Source organism: Nomascus leucogenys, chromosome 17, assembly GCF_006542625.1.
Source record: "Nomascus leucogenys isolate Asia chromosome 17, Asia_NLE_v1, whole genome shotgun sequence".
Lineage (NCBI taxonomy): Eukaryota > Metazoa > Chordata > Mammalia > Primates > Hylobatidae > Nomascus > Nomascus leucogenys.
The window spans coordinates 66,983,982-66,998,263 of NC_044397.1; the positions used below are offsets into that span (position 1 = coordinate 66,983,982).

Genomic DNA, 14,282 nt, shown 5'->3' on the forward strand with positions numbered 1-14,282 from the left:
CTTATCTCGCCCAACCCCTGAAAGCTGCTGCTTTGACAGATTCTCACATTTGTGCATGATAATCCCACAGCTGCAATTCCTTCTGGCTTCCTGTGACCTCAGGCAAGAAAAGGTTGTGCACTAAATGAATCTGCTGTAACTTGCTCTCCTTCCTCCGGGATCACACCTTTTAAAGAAAGCCTGTCCCTTACCTTGAAGCATAAACATATTCTCATTTTTATTCTCCCAATACGTTGAAGGTTTTCTTCTGCACATGTATTTGTTTGATTTGACTTTTGTGCAGGGGGTGGGAGTTAGGTAGGAATCTTAAAGTGGAGAGCCAGTTTCTTCCCGAATTACTGACCTAACCCGTCCTTAACCCCCAGTTCAAGGCCACCTTTGCGATGGTGAAGTTTCCACATGCTCATTCAGCCCCTTCTGCTCTCTCTTCTTCTCCACTGTGCATGTCGGCTTGTACTTTTGCCAATTTCTCTGAAGACACAGCCAGAGGTGGGGTGGCTGTGTGTGCACAACTTCGACTTTACATATGGGGCTGAGTCCCTATGTTGTGTATCCTTGTGCCAAGAGCACAATATGTTAATTACTATAGCTTTTAAAAAAATAATTAATAGTTTTTCATAACCAAATTTTCTTGCTTTTTTGTTTATTCAAAAAAGCATAATTTTATTGAAGAATAAAGCCCTAATATATATGTACACTTGCTTATCTATAACTATGAACCATGAACTAGAATAGAAATGCATTGTGTATATTACAAAACATAACAAAAATAAATAGGGGTAGGGAGGTGCACATGTTGGTCAAAGTATATAAACCTGCAGTTCCATGATGAATACGTTCTGGACATCTGGAATACAGCATGGCGACTATATTTAATAATACTATATTGTACACTTGAAGCTTACTGAGAGAGTAAATCTTAAGTGTTCTCACCACACAAACCCAAAGGTAACTATGTGAGATGATGACTGTATTAATTAGCTTGATTGTGGTAACCATTTCACAATGTATACATTTGCCAAAACATGTTGTATATCTGGAATATATAATTTTATTTATCAATTCTACCTCAATAAAGCTGAAAGAGGGGATTACTAATTCCCACAAAATACAGATTTAACAAAAACTTTTATCCAACAAACAGTGCTATGAAGTTGTAAATTGGAAACAAAAGAAATAAAATTTTATCCACAGTCTTCTCATCAAAACCTTTCAGTGGCATTCCTCTTTCTGGTGTCCCAGTCTTGTCAATTTCGCTAATAACTGTCATCCTGTGAATACCCAATTTATCCTACATGACAAAATGACAAAGTCTGATTAGATGAGTTCTCAGATTCAGATTCTAGGATGGCCAGAAGAGCGCTGTCCTGGGTCGGATAAATCACGTGGAAGATGCAGGGGATGCGTGACTTTAAAGGTCCAGCCCTCAGTCCCTGGATCTTCATGCAGGGGCCGCCTCAGCCTGGATCTGCTCTTCCTCACCACTGCAGCCCTACCCCACGCTGGCTGAGGTCTGCTTCCACCTGGGCAGCGACTGGATGACATGGAATGAGAGGACACACCTCTCCCTCACCCAGCATCGCATTTCTCTTTCCCTGGAGATCTGGGATCTTGGTCAGACTCCTTCAAACGCCACCTGAGGGCTTGAGAGGGCAAGCCCTCCTACACCTTGACTGCGTTTTGCCCAAGATTTCCCCCCATTATTATTTTAAATATGTGTCTAATTTAGACAAATAGAACCTGTAAGTGCTACATCGAGAAGAGCACAGGCCCACTGAATTGGGAAGACAAGTAGAGGAAAGGAAAGCAAATGTCACCAGACAGAATGTATGGCTGCAGGTTTACAGCAGATTCTATTAAAATCTATGGTTGGGTTGGGTGTGGTGGTTCACCCCTCTAATCTCAGCACTTTGGGAGGCCAAGGCAGGCAGATCACCTGAGGTCAGGAGTTCAAGACCAGCCAGGCCAACATGGCAAAACCCCGTCTCTACCAAAAATACAAAAGTTAGCAAGGCGTGGTGGCACGCACCTGTAATCCCAACTACTCAGGAGGCTGAGGCAGGAGAATCTCTTGAACCCAGGAGGTGGAAGTTGCAATGAACAGAGATCGCACCACTGCACTCCAGCCTGAGCTAAAGAGTGAGACTCTGTCTCAAAAAACAAACAAACAAAAAATCTATGATTGGCTGATTGGCTATTGCTAACAACTTTTGAGTCTTTAATGATCAGTAATTGAATTAAAACAGTTAAAACAATTGAGAGAAACATAGTTTTGAACACTGACAACACAAAATAACTTATCCATGTAACCAAAAGCTACCTATTCCCCTGAAACTATTGAAATAAACAAACAAAAAAATTAGAAAGCGGAAACTTTACAAAAATTATTCTCACCAATGAGGTTGTCCAAAAGTCACCAAATTTATTATAGAATAGTAATAACCAAATTTGTGCATGAATCGGTGATGACATAAGTATCTTGTAAGCATTACTGAAGTTTTTTTTTTCTTATATTAAATTTACCTTCAAGATATGCCTTCAGGACGAGGCTTTCCCCTGCACTTCATTATGCAATGCCATGTTGACTTGGTATATTACCTCAGATGTGACTCTAATATGGTTTGATTTGTTATGATGAGACTAAAATGAAACATATCACTTTTTTATGTGCATATTGCACCTTATAAGCACAAGGTGCAATTAAATAACCAATTTAAATATTGAAAACATATGTAGTTGTTATAATTTTTTCTCCTCTAAAATAATATTTTCTTATTTCTAAAAAAATCTAGAAAATAGAGAAAGATTGAAGACAAATAATTTGCCCATTTCCATTGCTAACTCTCTGTATTTCGTACTTTCTACCTGTTGTTTCCCTGCATTGACCTTTTCTGACCATAGCTGTCACTTTCTTTCCCAATACCCTAGCCCACCACTGGGCTAAAGGTCTACAGAGGGTATGAATGATAGCCCCAGAATATCCCTCTGTCAAAATGTCCTGCTAGCTTTGTATTTGACCACCTTCTCACCAACTCAGCACTACCCTAAGCCCTGCCTGTGAGAACGCTGAAAACTGGAATCATGACTTTCAGTTTTTGCCATCGAAGAGAAGCTCAGGAACTGGGTCTGGTCATGGGAGCCCAGGGACTCACAGCTTCCCTTCCCAAGCCAGACCCCTTTTCTTGCCATGCCCACAACTTTCCCCTCATGGCCATCTCTTTGACTACTCAGGAGGTCCTGGGTGTCATTAGCAAAGCTGAAAATGAAACTTCATTTCAGTAGGAACTCAAGGCTGGGTCTATTTTTCCAAGCCTCTGGCAGGTGTGTCCTTCACTGGCCCTTCCCAATGCACTGTCTTCACCATTTCCAACGACGTGCCACTGGCAGAGGATGAGCTGGTCCTGCCTCCAGGCCCTCTCTGTCTGCTGGCCTGACTTAGCCTTCTTCCTTTGGAGACACACACACACACACGCGCACACACATTTGGTTCTTGAAAACTGCATTAGTCCCTATAATTTCTGCTTTGTGTGAACCCCAGAGATCATTTACTGGAATCCATCCAGTTTCCAGGTGAAACAACAACACCCCACATTTCTTGAGCATGATCTATGCAGCTGGGACTGTGCTGCGTGCTCCGTTCACATTCTCCTGTTTACTCTCCATGTGGCCCCATAACACCCCTCTTTACAGATGAGGAAAAAGAGGTGAAACAACTTGCCCAAGACTACACAGCTATCATGTTATTTTAGGGCACTGAAAATCTCCTTCTACTAGGACCTCTGGGTGACACGCTCCAGTGCTGGCTCAGACGGTGGGCATGGGTTTTTTTCAGGGATTGCTGTTTTGTGTTTGTCCCTTCCTCTGGAGCAAGCAGCACACTCATTGTTCTCTGAGTATAAGATGGTTACATGAAGCAGGAGATTTGTCGCCAGCCAGGCCTGGCTTCTCTCCCAACTCTGATTCTTTTTAGGTGTTACAGCCTTGGAAAAGCTACTTAAAATAACAGCCTTACTCCTTCATTTCTAAACTGAAGATAACATTTATCCTATAGAGTTATTTTAGGATTTAATAAAGCAATGACCATCAACCAATTAGTGCAGTGCAAGAGTTTCACCGGTGTCCAACCAATGATTGCTATTATTGCTAATTATACCATCAACACTCTTTAAGCCTTTTTCAGAACTCTGGCCATTGGTCATCCCTCCCTTCACCTTGTGGTCAGATTTCTGTCTCTCCCCTGGGACTTCTTTCTTCCTCCCCCATTTCTCTCATCAGTTACCTCCTTGCACCACCAGGAAAATAGCAGTTCAGGCCCTAAGCTGGTCGCTACCATAACTCAGGAAAGTGTGGCTCAGGTCCACAGTTTGAAACAGGTCACTCTGGGCTCCTCTCCCCTAGTCAGGATCAGAGACGTGCTGGGCCGCCCTGCCTTCCTTTGGGTCATCCTGTTTCCAGGTCAGTCTCCTACCTAAGGACCTGTGGAGAGGTGGTGAGGCTTTGGGTCATCCCTACCTCACTGCTCTCTCCCTGACAGCTGGCTGGTGGCTCATGAAGCCGGAGCAGCTGGCCCATGTCCTGGGGCACTAGGGAAGCTTGGTCATCCTGCAGTGCGTGGTCCGCACCAGGATCAGCTACATCCACTGGTACCAGCAGCAGAAGGGCCAGGTCCCTGAGGTGCTCCACCAGCTGGCCATGTCCAAGTTGGATGTGCAGTGGAATTTCATCTTGAAAGCAGATAAAATCACAGCCAAGGATGGCAGCAGCTGTACCTTGGCAGTACTGAAGTTGGAGACAGGCACTGAGGGCATGAACTACTGCACTGCCTGGGCCCTGTGCAGCCTTGCACGCTGCCCCAGCCCTGCACAAAAAGGACTCTTCCTCCCGATCCAACAAGGCCTTGGGCATTTTCCCTCACTTTTGGTCCCTTGGGTTTCCCTGGGGCATAGAAGCAAAAAAGTCCTGTCCCCTGTCCCTCGCCTCCCCATCTATCCTGGAGGTCCCTTCCCTGGTCCCAATACAGATGAGGCTCTCAGCCTGTGCAGACTCAGTGATCTATATCTTATCGAAAGGGGTCTGTTTAAAGATGCTCCAGTTCAGTATCTCTGAAGCCTTTGCAGGATGACCTGTGCTCCTGAATGCAGGTGCCACTAGCCACCTGTGGCTATTGAGCATGGGAAACATACCAAGTGCAATAGTCCATGCTGAGATGGGCTGTGTGTCTAAAATCATATTTTGAAGATTTAGTGTTAAAAGTGAAATAACTTTTATAATGATCAAAAGTTGAAATGATTATATTTAGGTATCTTGGACTAAAGCCAATAGCATTAAAACTAATTTTACCTGTTTCTCTTTACTTTTTTTAATGCAGCAACTAGAAAAATTTAAGTGTGTGACTCACATTGGTGACTCATATTTACTTCTATTGGACAGTGGTGTTAGAGACTGATCATTTAAGAATCTGACCATCTCCCCTGAAGAATGCACAAATTAAATATTTTGGAAGAGATTTCAAGGGTGGAGGGCTTGCTGAGATTTACCACAAAATGGTTGAAAAGCTGAGACTGGAAGCCTACTCCTGTTTCCAGCTTCCAAGCTCTTAGCCCTGGGACTGTTATCATTTTGCAATAGAGTCAGCAATTAGAAGCATAGGAAACATGACTGCCCACTTCTCAGTACTTTCATCCGTGGGCAGGCTGCACAGGAACTGATGTGAGTAGACAGTCGCCATGGCAGGGTGATGCAATACTCCCTAGATGAGACATTTGCCTTCCACTTCTCCTTGAACAGCACCCCAGTGTGGAACATGTGTGTATCCCAAGCTTCTCTAGACTTTTGTTCTCCTATCTGACAAATGAGGGGATTTAGTCAAATGTCTGCTAAGTTATATGACTATGATTTTTGAATTAAAGCAAAGCCATACAAATAAGATCATTATGCCCACTACCTTCATATAAAGCAGTCTTTTTTAACATAGAATAAATGAAAGAAAAAAAAAGAAAGCCTGTGCTACTGATCCTCCAGCACCAAACAGGAAACCCCTCTGCCGCTGTATGTGCAGAAGAAAAAGAAATTCTTTGAAGTCTAAGCTGAATTTAAATGCCTTTTCAAGGGAATGCTTAATACACTGTTGATGAGAATGTAAATTAGTACAACTTCTCTAGAAAACAGTATGGCAATTTCTCAAAGAACTAAAAATAGAACTACCATTCAATCCAGCAATCCCATGACTGGATATCCACCCAAAGAAAAACAAATCATTATATTAGACTGCATTCATATATTTATTGCAGCACTGTTCATAATAGCAAAAATATGGAATCAACCTAAATGTTCCATTAGTGGATGACTGGATAAAGAAAATGTGGTATATATACACAGTGGAGTACTATTTATCCATAATAAACGTGGTATATACACACAATGGAATACTACTTATCCATACAAAAGAATGAAATCCTGTTTTTTGCAGAAACATGGAGGAAACTGGAGGCCATTATCTAAAGTGAAACAACTCAGAAATAGAAAGACAAATACTGGATGTTCTGACTTATAAGTGGGAGCTAAATAATGTGTACAAGCGGACATAGGGTGTGGAACCAGACATTGGAGGCTTGTAAGGGTGGTGGGGGCAGAAGGAATACAGATGGAAATTAAGTAATTTCACATCACAATGCATATAATCCAGGTGTGGGGTATACTAAAAGTCAAGACCACTGTGCATTATGTGTGTGTAACAAAATTGCACTTGTACTCCTTAAATTTATACAAATAAAAAACAAAAGCAAACACATTTTCAATGGAAGATTGAAAGTTTATGTGTGCCTTGATGACAGCAGTAAAAAAGACGAATGAATGTAAAGTCCAAACAATTCTGAAGAACTCAGTCCATCACATTCCTTCACTCGTTGTCCACCTCTCTCAACTTCTGTTTTTGTGCTAGAGATTGATAATTAAGACACGCCTTGCAGGCCAGGCACTGTGGCTCACTCCTGTAATCCCAGCATTTTGGGAGGCCGAGGCAGGCAGAACACCTGAGGTCGGGAGTTTGAGACCAGCCCGACCAACATGGAGAAACCCCATCTCTACTAAAAATATAAAATTAGCCGGACGTGGTGGTTCATGCCTATAGTCCCAGCTACTCAGAAGGCTGAGGCAGGAGAATCTCTTGAACCCAGGAGGTAGAGGTTGTGGTGAGCCAAGATTGTGCCATTGCAGTCCAGCCTGAGCAACAAGAAAAAACAAAAAAAAAAAGCTACGCCTTGCTTCTGAAACAGCCCAGCGTCTCTAACCTCTACTGAAGGCTCAGTTCACGGCTAAGGCCTTCCAACTTGTGTGAGAAGGACAGAAGCCGTACAGGAGGAAACTTTCATTCTGTTTTGGGGTTGTTCCTTCATTTCATTTTTTCTAATTGCGCTGATAAAACCGAATGGGCACAGAGAGGAGATGCCCCCTCTTCTGCCTGTCCCCTCTCTCAGTGCTTTACCCCAAACAAGAGTAAATTTGGTGAAATGGTGATTATCAGGGTGTGGCCAAATGGAGGAGCAAGCTCCCCGGTCACCTCCTTACAGAAAAACATCTTTCATTTCCTCAAGAGGAGACTCTGCCACTGCAGTGAACCTTCACCACCACAAACATCCACCTTCACTCCTCACCAACACCTGCTCTACTCTTCATGAACGCTGTGACCTTGAGCGAGGTCTTAAATGTCCTAGCCATGTTTCCTCATCTCCAAAATAAAGAAAACGGCAATGTCCAAAATTGATCTCCCTCTGAATTATACTACTTGGTTTCAGCCTCAACCTCCAGGGTGATAGACTAGCTTAGAGACCAAGATTATGTCTTTCTTAAGTGATCTCACCTTCAGAGGCATCATCACCAGACTTTACAAGTTTTATTTCTTAGAAATGGTCCCAAGTTCTTTCCCTCTCATCGTCTCTTGCTTTAGGGAGCCTCCTAGCTAGTCTGTCTCAGCAAGACAAGGGTGTGGCTGGTGCATTGCTGCTGGTGAGCTGGGGCAAGTTCGCAGAAGGCAGTGTGGGAGAGTATAACAAATCACCATCAGTTTCCAAGGGCTTGCTCCGTGTCAGGCATTGCCCTAAACAGTCTACCTGGGCTAACATTTATTCTTTGCAACAGTCAGTAAGGTAAGCTGTGATTTTATTCTCATTTGGTAGATAAGAAAACAGAGGCAGAGAGAACTATTCAAAGAGCTCAGGCTTTGCAGCCTGACAGAATTAATCTTAAATCTGTCACCAACAAGCTGTTAAACCTTGACCCATTACCTGAACTGTTTTGAGTAGGGCTTTGTGAAGATTATACTAAATTTATGATATTAAACATCATAATGGCTACAAACTGCTTGACACATTAAAGGCATTCACTAAGTGTCTATTGCTTGGTAACTCTTTAAAAACTGTATTTTAAATGGTGATGTTTTGTTAACAACAGAATGACAAAAAAATACTACAATGGCCATCCATTCCCTCACTCCACCCTTTCATCTATTCAACAAACACCTGGGAATAGAGAGATAAACAGCACATGATCTTACTCCCCTGGGAACCCTTAACTGGCATTTAGAATGAGAGAGAAATGGGTAAACAGGCCAAGACTTGGGCAGGAGGTGCTAGGAGAGAGGAAGGCACTAGGTGGCGTGAAGAGAAAGCAATTTGAAGCATCTCCATCCTGGACTTACTGGGTGAGGGAAGCTTCCTGGGGAAGACTGCCTGGGGCTGAGCCCAGAAGGATAAACAGGAATTAGCCAGGGAATGTGGAGTGGAATGCAGTCCAAACACAAACAAATTCAAGTCAATCCATAGAAGTGGGTCGTGGAATTCTAGGCAGAGAGTGACTAAATGAAGATGGAAGGACGGGGAGGCAGTGGCCACAACACAGAGAATCTCTTATCCTAAGAACTCTGGACTTCATCTTCAGAGGCAAGGTAGAGAGAGTGAGGACTTTAGAGCAGGAAAAGGACCAGGTCAGTCTAGTGGCCATGGGGAAGGTAGGTGGGAGGGGCCGAGATGGGATGCATGGAGGTGCGTGAGGTGGAGGCAGTGGTGAGCCAGGAAATGTTTAGGGTGTAGAATCCTCAGGAATTGGAGTGTGGTGAATTAGTTAGAGGGGAGAATTGAGGCTGATGCTCAAGTTTCCGGCTTGGGCAATGTGGGTAGTCATGTCATACAGGGAACTCGGAAGAAGATATGGTTTGGCGGAAGGGAATGAGTCACTCTGGCTATGAGCAGACTTGGTTTGAGATCCCGTGTCAGACGTACTTGAAAATGTCTGCGAGTTAGCTGGATATGGGTACAGACAGTTTTCGATTTAACTGAGGTCTGACTCAAGATTTTTTTTTTACTTTATAGTGGTGCAAAAGTGACATGCATTTGGTAGAAAACATAATTTGACCTTTGCTCTTTCCCCAGGACAGTGATGTAAGATTATGATACTCTCTTGTGATGCTGGGCAGTGGCAGTGAGCTGCAGCTCCCAGTGGGTAAATTAAGAATGGAAATCTGGAACACAGCAGCTTTTAAGGAATATACTGGGGAGAGCAGTTTGTAAAAATACCTTGGGACAGATTAAATGTCTTGGGTTAGAGAAAGAACAACAGACAATAGGAAACTGTCATTGAGGAGAAGCCGGGATTCAGGAGACGTACATTATTCAGGTAGCTGAGGGAGGGGACAGGAACCTGAATCTTCAACAGAAGCAAACAAACTGGGATGGAGGGCCCAGCCTCATGAAGGTGACCAGAAGGACCCCGTGCTGCAGGCTGTGTGGGTAGCTGAGCAGAGCTAAGCAGCTTGATGGACCAACATCTCTCCAGCTGGTTGAAGACAAGCTCTCAGAAGACAATGCTGCATGTCACAGCCCCAACAACCAACAACACCAGCCTGACAACTTGCTGGGGTGGCTGCCATGTGGTCTGAGGTGGCCGTCTAAACTATGTGGTCTGATCTCAGGCTGCAGACCTTGCAGGACTGTCTTCACACAGACTGGAAGTGTTAACAGGTGGTGAGGACACCGCTTTACAACGATGCAGGGGGCCCCATGTCACCCTCACCCATGGGAAGTTTGACTTGGTGGACTCAGCCAAGCCACAGAGGTCTAACGCTTCTCTGCAGTGATTCCAGGCTGCCCTGGCAGAGAGCACAGTACCTGCAGACATGCTGTCAATGCTCCCCGCATCAACACTGGCAGTCCTTGGGGCTCGTAAGTAGTTTTGCTCCCCCAATCACTTTGGACTGATATTCTCTATTGTTATATATTTTTATAAATTCCAAATTCTTGATTTATTTACTCCCTCCCATTTTTTTTCCCCAGTGTGTGTATATGGTGCAGTTCACCTAGAGCAACCTCAAATTTCCAGTACTAAAACGCTGTCAAAAACAGCCCGCCTGGAATGTGTGGTGTCTGGAGTAACAATTTCTGCAACATCTATATATTGGTATCGAGAAAGACCTGGTGAAGTCATACAGTTCCTGGTGTCCATTTCATATGACGGCACTGTCAGAAAGGAATTAGGCATTCCGTCTGGCAAATTTGAGGTGGATAAGATACCTGAAACGTCTACATCCACTCTCACCATTCACAATGTAGAGAAACAGGACATAGGTACCTACTATTGTGCCTTGTGGGAGGTGCACAGTAGCAGACAGTTTGAGCCATCCCATTCAATAAATGTTTATTGAGTCTTTGTTTATAATCATGAATTGGGAAGCCACAGTTACAACCAGTGTGCTTGTAAACAGTTTTTGAGATAAGCATTCATGTGGTGACTCTACTTGGAGTTGCCAAATTCTATATTTTCTCAAAGCAGAAGCTTTGCATAAGTCTATACAAGTGACCAGCCTCATCTTTTTCAGGGTTGTACTCTCTCACCAACAGCCTTTCTAGGTCTCCCATGTTTATTTTTCTGGTTCAACCTCTCCTACTCATTATATATTTTTTTCTGGCATAATGTATACACATTTTTAGTGGGATTCTTTTGTACTAGTCAATATGCATTACATAAGTTTTCTCTGATCTTCCTATTTCTCTCGATTAAAAAATGGATATGACATTAAACGGTATTCATTTTTCTGTAGGTTAACATGTAACAAATGCAGCATGATCTAACCATGAGCAGGGCAGACTGCAATGACAAATCTATCACATGCATGCCTTGAGTGGTGATGTTTGATTTTGTACAAAATTCGTAAACACTTCCACTAATTGAATCTAAGTCAAAGTCCACTTTGGATTGGGGTTTGAGGAAAAATTCATTTTCTGCAACCTCTGCCTCCCAGGTTCAAGCGATTCTCCTGCCTCAGCTTCCCAACTAGCTGGGACTACAGGTGCGTGCCACCATGCCCAGCTAATTTTTTTGTATTTTTAATAGAGACGGGGTTTCACCACGTTGGCCAGGATGGTCTCAATCTCCTCCCGACCTCATGATCTGCTGGCCTCGGCCTTCCAAAGTGCTGGGATTACAGGCGTGAGCCACAGTGCCTGGTCATCCAACCATGAGTTTTTGATAGACTATTCTGAGCCAGGCATTATGCACAGCAGAAATTACAAGGCCCATATGCTCTGCAAAGGCCCGAGGTTGCTTCTGTTGAACCACTTTCTGCTACTGGGCTGCCATTCACCACTAAAATGGCAGTCCTCAACTTGAATATAACTCATGATTGTAAATCTCTCATGAATTTTCATTACTTCTAGTTCAACTCAGGCTTTGCAATTTATTATTGTTGATGGTGTTGTTTTAATTTATGTTTTTGCCATGAAACCCTTTCTTGAAATGTGATCTTACAAATATAAAATAGAGAAAAGTAGATTTCCACTGGGGAAGAGTTCAAAAATGAATGATCCTTAGTCTCATCTTCTCAAATTTCCCTGATACTTTGATTTTTCAACAGCTCAATAACTACCTGAGTATACATATAATGTACAAAGTGGTCAAGACCTGGGCCTGTCATGTCAGAAGGACGTAGGTCCAAATGGGGCTCTACTTACCACAGATAAGCTGTGTGATAAGGCCTTGAGCTTCTCTAGCCCCATTTCCTCACCTGTGAGGCAGTGGTCCTGTGGTTACCTTATGGGTGGCTGTGAGAACTCCTGACATGATGCATATCAAGGATTTGGCCCAGTGCTTAGCATATTGTGACAGCCCAGTGTTATCTGACAAGAGAAAAAACTAGATAAAACAAAAAAATAACAGCAAACACACATATATAGTCATGTGTCTCTTAACGACAGGAAAATATCCTGAGAAATGCAGCCTTTGGCGATGTCCTTGTTGTGCAGATATTGTAGAGTGCCCTTAACACACACCTACATGGCACAGCCTACCACACACCTAGGATGTACGGTATAGCTTATTGCTCCTAAGCTGCAAACCTGCACAGCGTGTTGCTGTACTGAATGCTATATGCGATTGCAACACTGATAAATATTTGTGATTTAAACATAGCATAGAAAAGATACAGTAAAAATACAATATAAAAGAAAAATGCTACACATGTATAGGGCAGTTTCATTATAATTTGTCCATCTTTGACTGAAACATTATTATTCAGCTTATGACTGTATATACAAGAAAACATACACACACACACACACACACACATCTGTTTTTGTTTTTGTTTTTGTTTTTTTGAGATGGAGTTTCGCTCTTGTTGCCCAAGCTGGAGTGCAATGGCGCGATTTCGGCTCACTGCAACCTCTGCCTCCCAGATTCAAGCGATTCTCTTGCCTCAGCCTCTCGAGTAGCTGGGATTACAGGTGCGTGCTACCACGCCCGGCTAATTTTTTGTATCTTTGGTAGAGACGGGGTTTCATCATGTTGACCAGGCTGGTCTCGAACTCCTGACCTCGTGATCCACTGCCTCGGCCTCCCAAAGTGCTGGGATTACAGGCGTGAGGCACCACGCCTGGCCCATATACACATCTTTATATATCCAGGGCTTAGCACTACATCTATTATAGTGTGGCTATTACATTTTATAGAGAGAATAGCTAAGTATGAAGAAACTCTTACAAGAGTTATCCCAGATTAATTTAATTCTAAGCTTTTGATCATGGTTCCCTAAGACCTTTGACTCACACACAGCTGGAGAGGACAGTGGCCTTGTGCATAGTGCAGATGACCATTATAGGGGAAAAACAAGTTGAAATTCATAGTCCTTTACTCCTCCTGCCCTTCTCCTTTTGGCTAAGGTGAGCTTCACCAGGAACATTTTGGCCACACCAAAGGAAAACTAGCCAGAGGCAAACCAGCTCTAAGTAAACATTTGCCAATTAAGTGGTTTAAATTTTGGATTCACAGAAACACTGACAGCATCTTATTAGAATATACTGTACTGCATATATGAATATCTGTTGAATTGAGATTGATGCTTTCATCATTATTGAGGGGTTCATTTTACCTAATGGGTCAGCGGGTTGTATGGATGGATGCCCTGAATATTCTGATGATTTAGGTTCAACTTCTTTTCTTTTCTACCTGAGGTGGGTGAGCTACAATGACTCTGAGTAATAGAATCAACATTATATTATCTAGTTAACATAAAATCTGAATAAAATCTAAGGAAATCTTGGAAAGCAATATTTTCATAAACCATATCATCTGTTGCCGAACTCCCCACACATACAAGTACTATGGAAAAAGTAATGTCTACTGCCCAGGAGTCATCTTATAGAAACCACAATTCTAGAAGTTACTGTACCCACCTGGAAATCCATGCTGACTGTTTTGTCTCGGGTGCTTTTTGCTTTCAGTCTTGTGAACGGGTTCACAAGAGGCAGCCTGGGGTAAGAAAAAAAGGGCACAGACTTTGAAATGCTTATCTCCAGACACTGCACTCATGAGTATTTTTATCTGTGTCATTTCTGTACTTTTGAAATGGTCTAATAGAAAACACATTACTTTTTAATTTTATTTTAAAATTTACTTAATAAAAGAATTCCTGTTTTATAATATTAAACGTAACCCTGCACGTTATTGAGCACCTAGAGACAATATGTAAAATGTTTTGGTTAGAAAGGCCTGGAAGGGGCTCTGCTCTTCTCTAACAACTTTCCTCTTCTCTAACAACTTTTGCTTCTTTTAAAAAACAAAATCTTACCTTTTCTCCTGTTTCCTACTGATTACTGTGCTGAGCTAAAGAAAATGTTAGTGATTTGAGAGCTCAAGGCAGCTTATTGGGCTTGTATGTCTTCCTTGAGCACTAGGATTTTTCAAGCCTGTAGATCAAAGGTCTTGGGAAAAAAGAAACAACTTTTTTCAGTGAACTAACT

The 14,282-nt window shown here is 42.7% G+C and overlaps 1 gene segment (V, D, J or C); it reads left to right on the forward strand.

Annotated features, from left to right (window-relative positions):
- The first annotated feature begins 10,168 nt into the window (after positions 1-10,168).
- LOC101176361 overlaps positions 10,169-14,282 on the forward strand; it is a 59,199-nt gene continuing 55,085 nt past the window's right edge. Inside the window, 2 exon segments of the C gene segment in view lie at positions 10,169-10,214; positions 10,326-10,642. Of these exon segments, the coding sequence occupies positions 10,169-10,214; positions 10,326-10,642 (363 nt within the window).